At 34.4% G+C, this 20,372-nt stretch overlaps 2 protein-coding genes across 2 annotated transcripts; one reads left to right on the forward strand and one right to left on the reverse strand.

Annotated features, from left to right (window-relative positions):
* Positions 1-4,274: 4,274 nt before the first annotated feature.
* LOC109158399 lies at positions 4,275-15,548 on the forward strand. The gene is made up of 6 exons (XM_019306308.1): positions 4,275-4,476; positions 12,303-13,153; positions 13,547-14,325; positions 14,564-14,761; positions 14,842-15,016; positions 15,354-15,548. Exons 1-6 carry the CDS (start codon positions 4,275-4,277, stop codon positions 15,546-15,548), a joined length of 2,400 nt encoding a protein of 799 aa, XP_019161853.1.
* A 1,326-nt stretch (positions 15,549-16,874) lies between these two features.
* On the reverse strand, positions 16,875-20,012 carry LOC109158400 (protein FAR1-RELATED SEQUENCE 7-like). The gene is made up of 4 exons (XM_019306310.1): positions 19,955-20,012; positions 19,524-19,580; positions 18,367-19,432; positions 16,875-17,982 (listed from the first exon to the last, which is right to left on the reverse strand). The coding sequence occupies exons 1-4, from the start codon at positions 20,010-20,012 to the stop codon at positions 16,875-16,877; spliced, it is 2,289 nt and encodes a 762-aa protein (XP_019161855.1).
* Positions 20,013-20,372: the final 360 nt, after the last annotated feature.

A 20,372-nucleotide genomic window follows, 5' to 3' on the forward strand; every position in this document is an offset into this window, starting at 1 on the left:
CATTTAATTGTTTTGAATGTTGTATTTCTCGTTCTATTTTTTACACTAAGTCTTTTAAATATATGAGTTAATACCTCCAATGGTCTTCCGAGTATTAGGGTATTACCAGGTGTGGTCCTTCGAGTTTAAAACGACCACGAGACGTCCTCCGAGTTTTAAAAAATAACCACCCGTGGTCCTCCGTTAGGATTAGTGTTAAATGGACATTAAGTGTGAGGGCAAATTGGTCATTTCTCGTATGAGTTAATACCTCCAATGGTCCTCTGAGTATTAGGGTATTACCAGGTGTGGTCCTCCGACTTTAAAATGACCACTAGACGTCCTACTAGTTTAAAAAAATTACCACCTGTGGTCCTCAGTTAGGTTTGTTGTCAAAGGGGCGTTAAGTCTGAAGACAAAGTTGTCTTTTCACCTATATTTCTTTCTCCTTCGTTCACAACAATGGTATGTTTGCAACACCCCCCCCCCCCCCCCCCCAGATGCTTCTTCAAATCCTCCACCATCACCTTCACGCCCAGTTTCCTGGTCACTGTCACTAGATCATTTTCTGTATCCACTTTCACCACTTTTTCTTAATCAAACATACCGCATTCATGGAGTAAAAGGAAAAGTCGAGTACATGTATAGGAAAACTTCGTGCCCAAGAATCAGCATAGAGAGCTACACTGGATCATGAACAATGGAGGAATGGTCTTCCAAAGACTCCATCTTTGAGGAGAGAGAGAGAGAGAGAGAGAGAGAGAGAGAGAGAGAGAGAGAGAGAGAGAGAGAGAGAGAGGAGTTAATGGTATAATCCACAGGTGGTTCGCCAATCTTCAGAGCTGTCCATTTTCTGAAACCCACGGCTTTCGCCATTGACAGCTAGAGGTCAAAGCTTCTTTCGTTGCCATTCTCGTGGAAGCAGAGTGGCCTCTTGAGGTGGCATTCTGTGGGTGGAGGGATCTGTAAACTTGTGAGGAAGAAATATAGGTGGAAGGACAGTTTTGCCCTCAGACTTAACACCCCTATGACAGCAAACCTAACAGAGGACCACGGGTGGTAATTCTTTTAAACTAGTAAGACGTCTAGTGGTCGTTTTAAAGTCGAGGGACCACACCTGGTAATACCCTAATACTCGAATGACCATTGGAGGTATTAACTCTTTCTCGTGGTAGAAATGACAGGTTTGCCCTCACACTTAATGTCCATTTGACACCAAACTTAATGGAGGACCACGAGTTGTTATTTTTTTGAACTCGGAGGATGTCTCGTGGTCATTTTAAACTCGGAGGACCACACCTGATAATACCCTAATACTCGAAGGACCATTAGAGGTATTAACTCTAAATATATCATATCAAACTGTGGGTAAAGCATAATAGCATGTCTATATTGTACTATGGTATTTATAGTCATTTGAGCCCATTGTGCTTTTCTTAATGTGCAAAATATAATATCTTCATGGTGTTCAATAGAGTAACCATTGAGCAGTTCATGCTATTCTATTCATGAAAATGTTGATACAAATCATTGGATATTTGCATTTTTTAAGTTGACCAGATGAGAACTGTTAGGCCGATTTGTCAATTAAGTTTATAAATTTTTATTGTATATTAATTGTATTTTTAAATTAGTAATATTTTTTTTAAAGATAAGAAAGGTTATAAAATTAAAATTATTTATTTATTAATATTTACGGGTGATTTCTTCACGGAATTTGCATCCATTTACAAATAATTCCCAAAGAGTTTGTCAAAAAATTCAACAAACTCTTGAAAGAAGGGAAAGTCTATGATATTCACAATTTCATTGTGCAAACGTCTCGCATGAGGTTTAAGTCATGCGAACACAAGGACATTATGAAAGCGAACGACACTTTTATTAGTGTTACGGATCAAGTTGAATCCGATTTTCCTGCCCCAAACAATATAATATCTCCAAAGTTTGCCTAATTTATACAAATCCTAAACACTGATATATAAAAAATCTCCAAAATTTCAGCAGCGATGCGTACATCTACACATTAGCTATTAATTGAGCAATTGTTTGCTTGAATTCAAGCAAGGATAACATAAAAATAAAAATAAAAAAAACAAAAAAAAAACATAATTGATCCAACTCATATCTTCAATTGCACTATATAACATTTGATGTTATAATTTATAAAATTATATATCAATCCAAATATTCTTAAAATAATATAATAATTCATTCCATGCATCACACGGGTCAAAATACTAGTAATAATAATTAGGAATACCAACTTTCTAACCCTTGAATTATATCACTAGTGGAGCAATCCTAGGCAAATTGGTTAAATTATTAACTTGATAATTATAAAATTATAAGTTTCACTTTCAATAAGAGTAGTCTTATTGGCATCATTGATTTGAGTCAATCAACTATAAGAGCATCCTCAATTGTGTAGTTTTTAACACAAATTTTTTGGTATCTACTAGCTAGGGGAGAGAACATGGGAAAGAAAAGAAAAGAAAAAAGAAGAAATCAGAAGTGTATAATGCACCCTCTGGGCACGTGGCATGCACGGGCCCGAGTGAGTGCTCATTGTGTGCCTCACACGCAATATTCAGGTTTGCTTTGTTTCCTGTTGGGGCCCACCATGTCTGCAAAAACCAAGTATTTTGTAGGAGGACCTTGAACCATCTCTCTCGTTCCTCTCTCTCGTTCCTCTCTCTCATCCTTATATGCAATGTTGCCTCAAAAATCACACCAAAAACTTAAAAAAAAAAAAAAAAAAAAAAAAAAAAAACTATTAGTGATGCCCTATGCTAGTTTACCTCATTGATGATAAGGGTCCTAAGGTGATATTTACCCCATGCAAACTCACGTGTAGTGATTGCGTGTTTCCCTCGTCATTCGAAATAATTTTTGTAATTCTTATACCTTGGTTTAAAAATTTTATTTTCATATATAAAAATATACCATTAAAATTTTTTAATTGAGATTGTTTAAATAATACTCATATTGATATTTTTGTTGTAATTTCTTTAAAAATAAATTTATACATACATAAATTCATAAATTTTATTTATAAAAGCTAAGTCAGTGTTGTAGATACATAAATTCATTGTTGTTGGTGTCATTTTTATGTACATGCAGTATTATTTTTATGTACTTGATCCATGATATAATTTGGCTAATTATACTAATAGAATTATTATTATTTTTTTTTTGAGAAAAAACAAATAATTCATCAATTTAAATTCAAACTCAAAGTAGCAGGATGAAAAAATTGTAAGTATTTTCCCTAAATACAATATATTATAATATATTGTATTATTGGGTGGCTGTGGTGCAAGTAGGAGATTGAGTCAATTAGTGACTTAATCTGTTATGCAACTCAGGATATTCAGTTAAGCTTTAACTGAATATCTGCCTATGTTGATGGCATGTAGGCTTCTAAGCAAAACAGTCCTCCCACAGCTCCCGAGTTCAGGACACGCACCATCACGTATTCGGGAGAGAAGTGGTAGACAAAACACTAATGTCCATTCTGCAGGTTTACCATCCCAGAGACAATACCAACAACTATGGCTGGGGATATTCGGGCGATCCTAAAGCTTCCGCTGCAACGAGGCAGGTTACTCGTTTACTACAGTTCATGTTAGTCTAAATTTATTATCTAACATTTGGTATCAAAGCCATACTAATCCCTGCCTAGTTCATTGCTATAGTTTTTATATGATTTTTTGGGCTGTTGAAACAAAAGAAAAATTATTAATTTTGGCATTCAGAATAATTTTTTTTCTTCTTGGCCTGGATATCGAAATTATTGTGTTTCTGGAAACTAACCATTGCCAATCTCTTCTTTTTCCCTTTTTTTGGTCTCTGTTTTCGTCGCACAATTATGGCCCAAAATGATCGCCGGTGTTCCGGATTTTCCGGCGATCTCCATTGACTGCGAGCATGAAGCATCACCATAGGGTGCTGTTAGTGGGAGACCGATCATCAATCATCCAGAATGATTGGCGGCTACACAGTTTTGTGAAAAAGAGGGAGGCACTGGTTGCCATGGAGAACGATGGGCTGCGGTTGTGTTAGCCGTGGGCACTCTGCGGTTGTGATCGGCGCTTCATCATGAACATGCGGGCTGGGACGGCGCTCCTGGTCGTTGGGGATAACCTTCGAATTTTTGTTGCTGGATTCGGTGCTGCGGTGAGGAGAGAAGATCATACGGAAGCAGGCTGGGTTCAGCGGAGGTGCTTCTCCTCCTGCGGGTTGGCTCCAGTGGTGTCGCTGCTGCTCTCTCTCTTCCTTCAGGCAGCGCCGACCAGATGGCTACCTCTCCATTACAGTATATGAACGGCGCAAGGGAAAGAGATGGCGGCGTCGGCGAACCACGAATTTCCAGCGGTTGTTGGCGTCGCACAGAGACGGAGGTGCGCTGGGTTCCCTGCTTCTTCGCTGGTTTTCCGGCGTTTCGCTGCTTCTTCGCTGGTCTTCTTCGCGTGCTTCTCCTCCGTGCGGCGATTCCTGGTAAGCCTTTATTTAAGGAGCAATTGATTTTATTTACCATTTATTAATATTTGTCTTATATTAAATAATTTATATTTATATATATTAATTTTAGTAAATGGTGATTATTTGGTTTAATATTACCATATTAATATTTCCTTAATTAATATTGTAAATTATTTTGGTAAATGATAAATATTAATAATTGTTTGTTTTTGAAATAATAATGCCCTTTAGTCTTTCTTTAAATTTTGGCATTAAAAATTTCAAATTCAGATTAATTGTGACATTATTTGTGATTAAATTATGGCCATTACAGTAATTCTTGTCACAATTAAATTATTATTCATTTTAAGCAAAATATTAAGTTTTAATTTGCTATTTGAATTTTAATTTAATATTGAGAGTTGTATTAATGCCTTTTAGTTTTCTCTCAATTTTGGCATTATATTCAGTATTCACAATTAAATTATTATTCAATTTTGAGCAAATATTAAGTATTAAATTTGCTACTTGAATCTTAATTTAATATTGATGTGCATATTAAATTGCTTGAATTATTGCAATTTATTTAGTATTTATGAGTTAATAATATATTAATTTGCAAAATCCAAACATGCTTTGTATATTTTTAAAATTATTTTATTATAAGTATACATTTAGAAAAGCATATATTAAGATTGGATATGGCATATTATTGATTCATAGCCTTCATATTAAATATCATTCAATTTTGGATCCTTAGGCTAATTTTGGACAATATAGCCTATTAAGTTAGTTTGTTGGTTTCTCATTTAATTTTGAGCATACTTTAGTCCTATTTTTTACTTGGGACTTTAAAACCTATTTTGAACAAGCTATTTAGGACCTATCTTGGTCAGTATGGGTCCTACTATTATTTGATTGATATTTTAATAATAATTGTAGCACATTCTTTTTATTTTGATTATAACATGTTTATTTAGTTTCAATTATCACTAACTACCGTATTTTGTTAACGGTATTTATTGTTGGTGATAATATAATGTTTGGATCTATTTCCATATTAGAACATTTATCATTCATGTTATAATTAACTTGGGACATTAAGGTTTATGGGCCTGACTTAAGCAATTTTGTGCTATAATTATTATCATTGCGTGATTTTGAGTCATTAAGGGTTTAAGGATTACAATTACCATTTGAAGCTATTAAGAATTATAATTATTGTCTTGGCCATTAAGAATTATAACTGTTATTTAAGCTGATTATGTTTTAATCTATTAATAGTTTTAAGGGCTTTAACAATAATATTCTGTTTTCTTAATGGTAAGCAATGTACATAGTTATGTTGCCTTTACATTTTTTTTGGTAATTTGGTTATACCTTAATTTTAATCTCCGACTCATTACTGTATTGATTAATTATTATGTGGTAAATTGAGATTAGTATTTAGCATCCCTTAATTACAGTTTTACATTTATTGTGGTTATCGTTAATTTACATTAATGATTACTGTTATATTAAGTTGAGGGGCTAATCTCATTTATTACCTTTCATAATAATTATTAATTCATGGTAATCTACTATATTTGGTACATTGGTAAGATTACCCATGTCACTTTATTTTCTTACCAATAAACTGTTGCGTACCATTGGGCGATTCAACTAAACTCTCCGTGAAGATGGGAGATTTTGGAGGCTTTCTTTGCTATCGCTGTTAGTGCTATCGATAGATGCAGTTTGCATCATATTGAGGTACGCAAATCATTAATTACATTTTACTATTATTATTGGTAACTACTGTTATAGCTGTTAACCATTTTGAACTAGTCACATTTTATCCTTAAGAATATGGAAACATTAAGATATGTATTACCATGTTTGTCATTATTAAAAATGTTCATAGTGATTATAATGCTCCTTATTACTATTAATATTTTATTTAATGATAACATCATTTTTATGGTATTAAGTCATGAATTGTTTCCAAATTGATTTATGTGGCATTTATTTTCGGACTTCAGTTTTATTAAATTTTGAAGTGATATCCAAAAATGTTTTAAAGGTTAACAAGTTTTAACTATTGTTTTTCATATTTAGTCTCCAAATTAACATAATACTATTATTATGGCTATTTATTGCTTTTTTGGTTATTTGCAATTTTATGTCATTAATAATATTATTAATTGAGTTTTGGAGAGTGATTTTTTAATCAATTCAGATTTTGGAAAAACATGTTTTCTTGGCAATTTATTTAGTATTTGAATTATGATTTTAGATGCCATTGCCCACATTTAGTTAAGTATGAATAATTGAATACACATTTGATGTTTTTTCATACTTTTAGATTGTTTTATGCCTTTAATCACATTAAGTGCATAACATTAAGTTTAATTATGCATTAGGATTTGTGAGTTTTTTATTTACGAATAAACATATACTATGGCTTGATATTTGTGAATTCAGCCTGCTTCTCACAAATTTGATTTTATGCAATTAAAACATTTTCACGTGGGCTAGTTTTTAACCTTTCAAAGTATATATCTATTATATTATTATTCAAATTTTTGGATTTCTTTTGGTTAGAAGTCATACTTGTTTTGGATATTAATTGTATACTTGAGGTTATTGCTCATATTAAAATTGTTTTCATTTATGCAATTTATTTAGAATATATGGGTTTAATGTTCGATTTTATGCATACTTGTCCATCGCATAATATTATGTTTTTTTTAAAAATTATGCAATTTTACTATGCCTTTAGAAATGCATACTTTAGGATGGAATTATATTAGTTCCTTATTAAGTTGGACCTATGCATAAACTTTAGCTGCGGTAGTGCCTGAATTTAAGAACGTTTAGTCCGCTAATTTAGTTCATCAATTTAAAGCCTTATCCATAAGTGAATCTACAATTGAATAGATCTCCCAAACGATTTTACTTCAAACATGAGAACACATGACTTAGGGAAGTTTCTTGGGGAGGAATACTAGTTCTATGGCCCTGGCTTAAAAGCCTTGTTGCTACTAGTCCCCTTGCGACGCTACTCTGTCTAAGGAGTTGGTATTTAACCGAGCTTCGTCTCGACCAACTTTCCTGGGAGTATACCTAATAATTGGCTATCATGTGTTGGTTTAATTTGTTTGTTAGGCTTTAACTTCCCCTTTGCCAAGTGATTACAATTTCTAGATTAATTAAAGAGTAGCCACAGCATCTTTAATTTACTAAAAATTGTCTAAAGTTCAAATCACATAAAGATGGCAATGATAAATGCCTAGTGGTCCTATAATTTTAATTAGTTGGGGAGTAGCCACAGCATCCTTAATTAGTTAAAATTATATATTGAGTTGTTGGGTCACATAAAATTTGATAAATGTCTAGTGATCTTATAATTTTAATTAGTTGGGGAGTAGCCACAGCATCCTTAATTAGTTAAAATTATATATTGAGTTGTTGGGTCACATAAAATTTGATAAATGTCTAGTGATCTTATAATTTTAATTAGTTGGGGAGTAGCCACAACATCCTTAATCAGTTAAAATTATATATTGAGATGTTAGGGTCACATAAAGTTTTAGACATATCAATTGTGATTAATTGTATGTAATATGATGGAATTTAGCCCACAGGCAATTTCGTTATATTTGTATGATTAATTAGGATGAAATACTGAACTATGATCATAATTTAGCCCACAGGCAATTATGTATCGGGATGTAGTTTAGCAGTTTTATCAGTGATGATAGGAATAAAGATTCACCTCTATCATGAAGTTTAATTTTATGATGTAAACTTTAGGTCATATATCTTAATTTGCCCACAGGGATTAAGATAAGGAACATGATCTCTTAAGTTTTTTGTCATAATGGTTGTAATGAATCTAATTGAATTAAAACTTCAGCCCATAGGCAAGTTTTATGTCACTTGATTCTTCAATCCATTTGATAATTGTATGGTTGTAATGAATCTAATTGAATTGAAACTTTAGCCCACAGGCAAGTTTTATGTCACTTGATTCTTCAACTCATTTGCTACTTGTTTCATCATAAAATTTCAGTTGGATCTAATTGAGTAGAACTTTAGCCCACAGGCAAGTTTTATGTCACTAGATTCTTCTGACTATTTAGTAATTGAGATAAAAATACTATCATAAGTGTTTAATTGAATTTAATAGAATTAAAACTTTAGCCCACAGGCAAGTTTTATGTCAATAAATTCATCAAACCATTAGATAATAACTTTACCCCAATTTCTTAGAATTTATAAATTTAGTTCAATTATAATTCTAAGTTTCATGGTTTGCATTGGCAAAACATGTATTTAGTCACTTCCCAAAATTTAGATACACCTTTTATTAATTATTTTTCACGAAGCTTACTTGGTTATTTGGATTAACTATAGTAAGTTGCGTGGTATGATATACTTCTTTTGGATTCCAATAATAAAATATATCTTCTGAGCCGAATTCTAACTTGGTTTTGGAAGGCGTATTTTATTATTTTAGTATGTCCAACTATGGTGGAGAATCATGTCCTCATTAATTATTCATTTAGTTGGACTATAATTGGAACCAAATATTGATTATTTAGTATGCCCAACTAATGGTGGGGAATTATATCTTCATTATTTAGTTGGTCAAATCCATTATGAGTGTTATATCATTAATTTGGCTAAAGAATATCTTAATCAGTGGGAGTGTTCATTTAGAAAAGATCATTAAGATACTCCACTAAAGTTGATAGATTTAATTGTTTTCATACATTCCAAATTGGATTGTGCGTCTAGCAATAAGTCCAAAAGTTTTCACAAGTATTAATTTAGTCTTTTGTTCTTATAATTCATAAGTTCATTTCATTGAACGTTTGGTTGTACAACATATTTATGAAAATGTTGTAACAATATTAATGAATTTATTAGAATGAAAACATTTAACTTGTGGTGCACTGCCAATTAATAAATTCTTTAGTAGCAATTAACATAGTCTTTAGTTTCTTCAAAATTGATCCTGGGCCATTTTTGGTTTGTAAGGCTCAAAACAATTTTGTAAGACATAATAAGACTCGTAATGTTCAATTAATTTCGAGGTGGACCTTGAGATTATTTGGGAAATTGGTGTCTGTTTAAGATTCCAAATTATTGACTTAGACCTTATGGTTTATGTTATTGGAATGTTTCTGTGACTTGACTATCTTTTGGGCTATCTTAATGAGTGGGAGTGACAGACGTGTCAACTCCAAGCTCTTAGCCGTTAGAGGTAGTGTTTATGTTAACTTATAAACAAGTCATAGAATATAGTTAGCATTATGCTAACATTAAGAGATCTCTACTTAAGGCATGCTTCTAAGATTTTGGAGATCATACAGTGAATTTGGATGGTTTCTTCCTTCAGTTGTGCACATAATATATTTTGAGAAACATCCATTAAGGGACTAAGAATAAACGTAGGGTTTGTTCATAAAGAACCTAAGTTAGAGAATTTAAATGCATGTGATCATAGTAGATACTACTCACTTGATTAGTAGATGACGTATTACTATGGTTCTTGTATTTTGTTCTTTAATGAAGGTTGTGCCAGTACTTGCACCAAGTGGGAGAATGTAAGTATTTTCCCTAAATACAATATATTATAATATATTGTATTATTGGGTGGCTGTGGTGCAAGTAGGAGATTGAGTCAATTAGTGACTTAATCTGTTATGCAACTCAGGATATTCAGTTAAGCTTTAACTGAATATCTGCCTATGTTGATGGCATGTAGGCTTCTAAGCAAAACAGTCCTCCCACAGCTCCCGAGTTCAGGACACGCACCATCACGTATTCGGGAGAGAAGTGGTAGACAAAACACTAATGTCCATTCTGCAGGTTTACCATCCCAGAGACAATACCAACAACTATGGCTGGGGATATTCGGGCGATCCTAAAGCTTCCGCTGCAACGAGGCAGGTTACTCGTTTACTACAGTTCATGTTAGTCTAAATTTATTATCTAACAAAAATCACTCTACGCAATTTATCATAGAAACATACTTTCGAGCGAATAAATAGGTCATTTGATTTGTAGATCGCTTAGCAAAAGAAAAGAACACGTACAAAAATGACTCATTGTATCTTTAATATCATGAAGTAACAAATCAAATGAGGAATCCTATCCATCTTAACTAAGGCTTTGAATAACTAATCTGGCAACAACGAGGACAGAAGTGCATTAGTTATTATTTCTTTGGCTTTTAGCATTCTTCGTTTATCAATCCATTATAGTTCTAAATCTTCTTTGTAATTGTCATCCACATTCGGTGATCTAAAAAATGCATTAATCACAAGTTACAACATCTTGAGTGATTAATAAGCAATATAATAGAAAAGTTGCAAGATGATTCTTCATTTTGATGTTGATGTCATTCTTCCTTCCTGGTTAGTTTTTTTTTTTTTTTTTTTTTTTTTTTTTTTTTTTTTTTTTTAAATAAAAATAAAAATTATGAAGAAAGTATGAATCAAAGAAAATTTTTCTTAGGCTATCCCCAATAGTTGATTAAGAGTAAAACATTTTATAAATTTGATTAATTTCTTTTAGATATTAATAGAATTATCTACAACTAAATAATAATACCCATCTATTTTCAAAAAAAAAAAAAAAATAATAATAATAATACCGATCTAAACTAAAAATGAAAAAACCCCACCATTGCGCTACTCGGACTTTTCAACTACATTATCCGTTTTAAGTCCTTTGCACACTGGTCTCCCAATCGTTATGCTGTGCATCCGGTTGCACCGTACTTGGTGCATCCGGATCCACACGACGTCGTTTAGGGAGTAACGGTGCCGTTAGTGGCACCGTTTCACTCCACTAATCAGATATATTTTTTTTTTTTTAAAAATAAAACAATGCTCCTTCGTCTCTTCTCCACTGCATTTCACTTCCCGCACTTCATTCCTTCTCCAACACGATACCCTCCGTAAACGCTTCAATCATCTCCATTTCCTTACCATTTCTTTAGAATTTTCTAGCTTTCAAACACACTCGTCGTCGCTATTGTCGCCGGCGTCCGATCATTGCGAATTCAACAGCGTTTTCTCTGTAAACCAGAGCTCATCATCATCCTATAACAGGTATAAATGCATTTTACGTTGATACATAATGCATTTACACAAAACAAGCATTCATTTTGAGTATATATTTATGAAATTTTAAACTAGGGTTTTATACTGTTTAATCTTGTATGAATGTATAGTTATTTGATTATTAACGTGCATGGTTATGATTATGGGTTTATGAGTATATTTATAAGTTTATGGAACTGTAGTTTTACAATTTTGGAAGTATAGTTGTACATTTATGGAATTGTAGACATACAGTTTTGGGTGTAGTACTCTGTTAACCTTACTCTGTGCACCAAACTGCATTCATGCCTTCTTAACATAATTTGCTTTGTGCGTATACTTATGGAATTGTAGTTTTACAATTTTGGAAATATAGTTGTGCGTTTATGGAATTGTAGTTATAGAGTTTTGGATGTAGTACTCTGTGAACCTTACTCTGTGCACCAAACTGCATCAATGCCTTTTTAGCATAATTTGCCTTGTAGGTATGCTTATGGAATTGTAATTGTACAATTTTGGAAGTATAATTGTGCGTTTATGGAATTATAGTTATACAGTTTTGGATGTATTACTCTGTGAACCTTACTCTGTGCACCAAATTGCATTCAAATCCTTTTTAGCATAACTTGCCTTGTGGTATACTTATGAGATTATGGAATTGTAGTTTTACAATTCTGGAAGTATAGTTGTGTGTTTATGGAATTGTAGTTATGAAGTTTTGGATATAGTACTCTGTTAACCTCACTTGATGTTTTTTATTTGCAGAAATGGATCAGTCAGGTGTGGCAGATGATTCTACACTTGGTCAATTTGTGAAGTCTGTAAAAAAGAGAACAACCAGAGCAGTATTGAGCTCACAAGCTGCTGAACTCACCCCTGCCCAGGAAGATCAAGCAGAGCCTTCGACAAGGCAACAACCAGCAGCTGTAAAAAGAAAGAGGGCACCACCACAAAAGCAAGAGAGAGTACGGGACCCTGATGTGAACTACTTCAGTACACGAATGGGTCCCAAGCAAATGTATGACCTTGTCCAGCGTCTAACACATGACCAAAAGGATGCTGTGATTGATATGGGTTTTGGAGGGCTGCTGCACCTACAATTTTCAAGCAATTACTCACAACTTGTTGAGTATCTCCTGCAAAGGTTTGATGTTTTCAAATCAGACTTCATATTGGATGGTGACCATCTACATGTTGGTGAAGAGGATGTTGAATACATCTTGGGACTCCCCCGGGGGAAGAGAGATGTTGAGGAAGGTACAAAGAGTGAGGAAAATTCTACAGCTGCATATAATAAGGTCCTGACTGAGTGGAGGAAAAGATGGAATGTCAGGTCAGGGTCACCCATAACAACAAAGATGCCTGATGAAATAATCAGGAGAGGTGACCATGGAGATGCCTTCAAGAGAGACTTTGTGGTGTTTGCTGTCTCATCTCTGCTCCGGGGAAATACAGGAAGATATGCCAACTATCGAGTTATCAAGTCATTGCTCAACATCCGGTCAATCTCAAGACTTAATTGGTGCAAGTACACGTACAATTCTTTAATTGATTCGTATGACATTTACAAAGACTCTCCTACCAGATCCTTTGGAGGTCCAATGGTATTCATCCTGGTAATATCCCATTATACATAAAATGTTCTAATTATGTAATTATATTCATGCAATTATGGAATCATAGATATGCAATTCTGTATGTGTGGTTATGCCCTTATGGATGTGTAGTTTTGTAATTGTGGAATTGTGGTTTTCCAATTATGGAATAATAGTTTTACAATTATGGAATTATAGTTAATCAATTATAGATGTGTACTTTATGGATTATGGAATTATAGTCATCCAATTATGGAATTATAGTTATGCAATTATGGAATTATAGATATGCAATTCTGGATATCTAGTTTTATAATTATGGAATTATAGTTATGCAATTATGGAATTATAGATATGCAATTCTGAATATGTAGTTATTCAATTCCTTAACATACTCTTCTGTACTTCTTGAAGCTCTTCTACTTTGACCGAGTACAGTTCAGAGGCATGACCGTCAACCGCACATTCCCAGCAATAAAAGCTTGGACAAAAAGCCTTGTACGCAAGCGAGTATCGGCTGAGATAAAATCAGGGGGTTTTGGTAAGGGCAAAGTTATCCCTCGATTTCAGAGACCTACTGCCATTGCATCTACATCATCACCCCGACCTGCACCTCCTCCTGCTGCAATACCAAGGCCAGTGTCCAGCCCTGCTGCTACACCAACTATTCCAGCTCCATCTGTGCCTCTGACAAATGTTGACCGAGTAACAAATGTGCTTCAACGGCTTACAGCAGATGTCCTTGAGTTCGGTCAGGTCATGTCTGACATTGGCAAGCAAGGGGCCCCGGTTGAAATCATGAAGAGGGCTTTTTCAGGAATATCAACAATGCTGAGTGCTGCAAGCACAATTCAACCGACTCCTAGCCCAACTGCCTCGCAATTGGATGACATCTTCTTCGGAAGTGAGAGCTTCACATCAGCAGTTGATTCTCTGGTAGCAGCTTTTGAAAAAACAAGAAAGGAAATGGAAATAGAAGTCCCATCATTTGAGCTACTTGGACGCTCTACACCAACCCCACCACCATCTCAACAGCAGCCTTTGGACACCTTGGTGGATAACATTGTGAGGAGTGCAGGAGTATCAACAGAGAAGGAAGCAACTCCATTGCTAATCAGAGTGCCATTCGAAAAGTCCACCACTCCTACTACCCCTGCTGCCCAAACTGCTGCTGAGATTGATGAATTTGATAAGTAGGTTACTGCTTTCTTATGCAGATTTAGACTATAAATATGGTTTAATTATGAATATTAAGTTTGATTAATATGAATATATTCTTATTCAACTAGTGACGTTGATTTCTTTACAATTATGGATATGTATTTCTCAAATTATGGACATATAGTTTATAGATTATAGAAATGTAGTTATACAATTCTGGAATTATACTTGTGGGGTTATGAACTGCCTCTGTTTTTTTCTGGACAACAGGGCTATGGATGAAAGTGAATCTGATGTTGAGGATGTTACTGTGAGAAAGAGACCTGTGCGCAAATTCAGGAACATCCCGCTTCATTTGAGGTCACCATATTGGAATAAGAACAAAGGCTCCATCAATAATGCAACTCCCAAAGAAAAGGTTTTTTCAAACTACGCATTTTTGGAAGCCTCAAGTGAGCACCCGGGAGGGTATGTTTCCATCCACCAATTTTACTTAAATTTTATTCATTAATTTATGTTCTTATATTTATTTATTTACTGTATTGTAGAGAGACATTGTTCAAATATGGTGATTACTACTTCACAAGGGATGATTTTGCAACTATGTGCAACGGTGAGCTACTGAGCAGCTTCCTAGATGTCTGGTCCCTACGTTTTACATTGCTGAACATGCCCCGTGCGGTTGGGGAGACAAAGCGGGTCTACTTCTCCACCCTAGTACATGTAAGTGTTCACAAATTATGAATATATAGTTTTTAGATTATGGATATGTAGTTATTCAGTTCTGGATGTGTACCTGTGAACCCCTGGTTTTATAATTTTGTAATTCTGGAATTATAGTTATGCAATTATAGAACTATACTTATGCAATTATGGAATTGGTTATATGCAATTATGGAATTATTGATATGAAATTATGGAATTATAGTTATCCAATTATGGAACTATAGTTGTACAATTCTGGAAATGTATATATATATAACTCTGTATGTATAACTTTAACATTTTCAACAAATATTATTTGGATTATGACTACCCATTCCTGCATTTGTATGTGCAGCTTCAAATTGATCCCAATGATCAGTGGATGAAGGATCTCCCAACTCACATAAAAATGAAGAATTTCAATGAGAGATTGAGCTATGAAATAACCAGCTTCGGGAACCTAGACATCAGTGATGCAGATCTGGTAAGTTCTATTACCCATGTCCAATTTGACTTTATCATGTCCAAAAAAATACTAACATTGCTTTAACTTTGAATTGGAATTAGATATTTTTCGCAGTTCATCGCCATGGTCACTACTTCTTGGTCTGCTTCAATGTGAAAGAACATAAAGTACAGGTCATTGACAACAAGGAGTTACCAGCTGGTGTTTCGGAGAAGGACAAATATGGCAACTGCCCACACTTATTGGTAATTTTGATAAAAAAAAACTTGGCATTCTTACCATTACCTATCTATTGACATAAAAGCATTATCAACACTAAACTAACTTTTCTGACCAGATTGAAGCATTCAGTGGTTACCTTAAGGCCGAGTGCCACTCCTTGTATGTGAAATTGCAAAAAGTTGATATAAAGTACCTTAAGTTGGACTGGGCAAACACTGAAAACGTCACTGATTGCGGGATCTATGTACTCCGTCATATGGAGACATTCCGAGGGACTCTACAAGACTGGCAGCCAGGATTCAAGAAAAATATGCGCTTGAATGTAAGACTACCATACATATTATAGTTTCAAAATACATTAAAAAATAAATAAAACTGCGAATGACTAATTACTTAATGTTATTTGTTTATAGGCAAGCTTCATGTGTGAATTGCGAGCGAAATATGCTGCGAACCTCATAAAGTGGAGAATGAATGAAGTCAGGGGGGAGGTTCTGCAAGCGGCCAAAAGAGTTTCGAAGAAGAATTGAATGAATATTCTTCAACATGTTGACTGAATTCTAAACAATTAGAAAGTTTTTGTGAATGTGACTTGTATTTTGTGAATGTAGATGCATGATGTTAATAGCTAAATAACAATTTACATCTGATCTATGCACCTCTTTCTCTTTTCTCTTCTTTTCTTTTCTTTACTTTTTTTTTTTGTTTTGTTTTTGTTTTCATGTATCAAATCTATAATTGCATGACTACTATAAATCCAGAATTGCAAAACTATAGTTCCATAATTGCATAACTATAATTCCATAATTTCATAATTATAATTCCATAATTGTATATAAACAATTCCACAATTGCATAACTATAGTTCCATAATTGCGTAACAATAATACCATAATTGCAAAACTATACATCCATACTTGCATAACTAAACACCACAATTTCATAACTACAAATTCCATCACAATGGGGACTACACATGCATAAATGCATAACTATATTTTCATAATTGAATGACTATAATTTCATAATTGCATACCTTTCATAATTGCATGACTACAATTCCATAATTGTATAACTATAATTCCATAATTTCATAACTACAGTTCCAAAATTGCAAAACTACATATCCAGAATTACAAAACTAAAACTGTATAATTGCATAAAATCAATGATAACAACTTGTATTTCTCAATCTACACCTACATTGTCATCTAAACCCTTACTAAACTGAACAAAATCTGAACTTGAAGAACTTGGATGTACAAGGTATCCATCCCCAGCAAGCTTGGATATGTTTTCCAACACCAAAGACTGAACAGCACCCTTTGTACTCAATGCAGCTTTATTTGCAGCACTCCTTCTCCCCCTTGCAAGACTGTACTTCTTTTCAATAACACCACTCCTCCTTTTGTTACGCTCACCTTTCAATCTCCGACTTGAAGGATTTTGAACACCACCACTTGAAGATGAAACACCACACTCTTCAATATGCACATGCCCAACCTCGGCTTCAACCTTTTTCTTTACATCATCAACAGCCTCGTCACACAGTTTCCTCGCTACGCTGCTATCTTGACTAGACACAACTAATCTTTGAAATTTTCTACTAATATCGAACACCCAAATTGATGGAGGAACACCAACATTATAAACCATAGAATCAATGTTGACATTCCTACCATCAATAACCTTTTTAGTCCATCTTTTAAGTATATATTTGTCGGGAATACTAGAAACACAATGTACGTGAAGAATGCGTATACAATGACAACATAGAATTCCCAACTCAGACATCAACTTGCAACTACAAGAAATGTCCAAGTTGGCTGCGTTAAAACTAACCTCATGCCTTATAATATCTATATCTGGCCGCCACACGTGATACTTCTGTTGACGGCCATCATTCAACACCATCTCTTGATGACACGCACTGCCTTTCATGAATTGTTCCTCAAACAGAAAATATATCTCAATCGTGTATACCTCTCTAGCATGTGAAAGAAGTTTCACATGCTCCATCATCATAGCGGGTACCCCTTGAGCACACCGAAAGTCTTCACCGTTCTCTTTACTTCTCCATTCAGAAATTACGCTTACAAACGATGAATAGAAATCACAAAGACCTGCTGTCTTGGACAACCTTCTAGAAATCGAATGATTTGTAGTTTCACTCCTTTGTGATGATAGAATGCCCCCAGAAAAATAGTCCTTGTTAAATGCTGGACACCACTTCTCCCTACAGTCATATAGCTTTTCTAACCAAGTATTCTTGTGACATTTATAGTCAGTCACCAACCTGAAAATGGTAAGACAAAATCCCAAATGATTATGAAGCAGAATATTAACAAGCAGCATCACCACATCTAACACATACTCAGAATTTCTATTGCTCTATATACATAATTGGAATACTATATGTCCATAATTGATAGACTATATATCCATAATCCATACTACTACATTTCCAGACACCACCAGTAAGTTCAACTGCTATATATCCATAATCGGTATACTATATATCCATAATCGGAATACTATATATCCATAATCCATATACTACATTTCCAGACACCACCACTGCTATATATCCATAATCGAAATACTATATATCCATAATTGATGCACTATACATCCATAATTACAAATGTAATGCAATAAAAACGATTAATTACTAACATACCTTGTCCAATAGAATTGAAATTCAGCTTCGGTCTCTGTGTATTTCAACACGTAGTTAAACATATCCAAGAAATCCTTATTGCTCCTTAACGTCTTGATATGCTTCTTTGAATTCTCACCGATATGCCATATGCAAAGACGATGACGTGATGTTGGAAACACTTTAGATATAGCAGCAGCCATAGCTGCACATTGATCTGTCATAATAGTCTGTGGAGACTTGCCACCCATTGATCTTGAAAACACTTTAAACAACCACACAAACGATTCTATCCTCTCGTTCATCAAAAACCCGCATCCAAACATTACATTCATGCAATGGTGATTCATCCCTACGAAAGGGGCACAAATCATATCGTATTTGTTTGTGCGATATGTCGTATCATGCACTAACAAGTCCCCAAACACCTCGTAATCTCGTCTCATTTGACCATCCCTCCAAAAAAAACTGCACAACCTTGCATCCAAGTCAAGTTCAAAATCAAAGAAAAAATCAGTCTCGGTAGACTGCCTCCTCCTAAAAATTTCAATTAAAGAGTTAGAATCCGTTCCATCCAATCGCTTGACAGTATCCGCAGCCATTGAATTATAAGCATCTCTACTGGTGAAACCAACTAAAGGGGACCCCCCCGATTGGTGTTTTAGGAACCTAATACCATCTGCCAATGCAACACCACTGTCCTTCAAACCTTGTAAATATAAGAGCTGATTATCTCCGACACTCCTATGTGAACGAAGTAGATGACTCTTGTTGAACACACATAACTCGTGATTGTGCACTTTCTCGTGTTTCGTAACTGTCCACAACCCATCATCACCCACGTCAAATTGAACAAACGCTCCACACCCTGTCCTTGTGTCAATTTTGGAATAAGCCTTAACCCCACTGTTAGCCTTGTAACCAGCCTTAGAACAACAAAATTTCTTCATTTGAATTGTGTTCGAAGATCCCTTGTATCGTTGATGACCCTTCCTCACACTAAAACCAAGTGTATATGCATAACTGTTATACACCTCAAAAGCCTCATCAGCATTACTTACTACCAAACCAACCAAATCTTGATCAACTGCAAATATAACACAATAATAACCATTTCCATTAACACATAATTCCTAACCATAATTTGCTAATTAAAAGGTAAACCACTATGAATAAACCTGTAATTGATGAAGATCCATCAACATCTACTGAACCATCCACAATGCCTTCACTAACTACATTATATAGACATGGTGAACATTAATTCAAACAGTTCATCAAACAGAAAAAACAGAGTGTCTACAGATTCTGTATATATAGTTATATGATTATGGAAATATAGTTATACAATTCTGGATACACAGTCGCAACAAACTGCCAAAACAGAGTACCCCTAATTCTGAATATATAGACATGCAATTCTGGAAATATAGTTATGAAATTATGGAATTATTGTTTTCAAATTCTGAAATTGTTGTTACACAATTATGGAAATTACTTACGTGATTTTGCACAACTATTTGCAGATTCTAGACACAAACATCACTGCTAATCACATAATCATACAAAAAACCAAAAGGAACGATTGCAAAAACAATAACAAGATCACCTTGAATCGAATGCCAATCATCAACTGCGGAATTCGTCTGCTCTGTTCCATCCTCCATCTATCAATCACTTTGTAATTCCCGATTTCGATTTGCGATTGCGATTTGCGAATGCGATTGAGATTGCGATCGCGATTCCGGTGATATCGAATGCCAATACCACAGCGAACAACTGCCAACGATCGAGTTTGAAACTTGGAAACAAACTCAAAAGGAATTTGGAAGTAAACGCCGTTAACGGAATTTTTTTTTTTTTTTTATAAAACCCCGCGTCATTAGGCTAAAACGACGTCGTGTGGATCTGTATGCACCATGCATGGTGCATACAGATCCACAGCATAATTTGCCCTGGTCTCCCATTTCCTCGTTGACCCCTCTTACATCTACTCTTGTTTTCTCCTTTTCAAATTTTAATATATG

This window comes from Ipomoea nil, unplaced genomic scaffold (assembly GCF_001879475.1).
Source record: "Ipomoea nil cultivar Tokyo-kokei standard unplaced genomic scaffold, Asagao_1.1 scaffold2818, whole genome shotgun sequence".
NCBI classification, from domain to species: domain Eukaryota; kingdom Viridiplantae; phylum Streptophyta; class Magnoliopsida; order Solanales; family Convolvulaceae; genus Ipomoea; species Ipomoea nil.

What these genes read in the sequence shown, in the direction of transcription:
- LOC109158400 (XM_019306310.1), bottom strand. Translation starts at nt 20,012, where the DNA reads ATGGAGGATGGAACAGAGCAGACGAATTCCGCAGTTGATGATTGGCAT. An exon ending in TGATTGGCATTCGATTCAAG is followed by an intron (nt 19,581 to 19,954) that starts GTGATCTTGTTA and finishes TATATAATGTAG; the next exon opens with TTAGTGAAGGCATTGTGGAT. An exon ending in TGGATCTTCATCAATTACAG is followed by an intron (nt 19,433 to 19,523) that starts GTTTATTCATAG and finishes TTATATTTGCAG; the next exon opens with TTGATCAAGATTTGGTTGGT.
- LOC109158399 (XM_019306308.1), top strand. Translation starts at nt 4,275, where the DNA reads ATGGCTACCTCTCCATTACAGTATATGAACGGCGCAAGGGAAAGAGAT. An exon ending in CCTCCGTGCGGCGATTCCTG is followed by an intron (nt 4,477 to 12,302) that starts GTAAGCCTTTAT and finishes TTTTATTTGCAG; the next exon opens with AAATGGATCAGTCAGGTGTG. An exon ending in GTCCAATGGTATTCATCCTG is followed by an intron (nt 13,154 to 13,546) that starts GTAATATCCCAT and finishes TACTTCTTGAAG; the next exon opens with CTCTTCTACTTTGACCGAGT.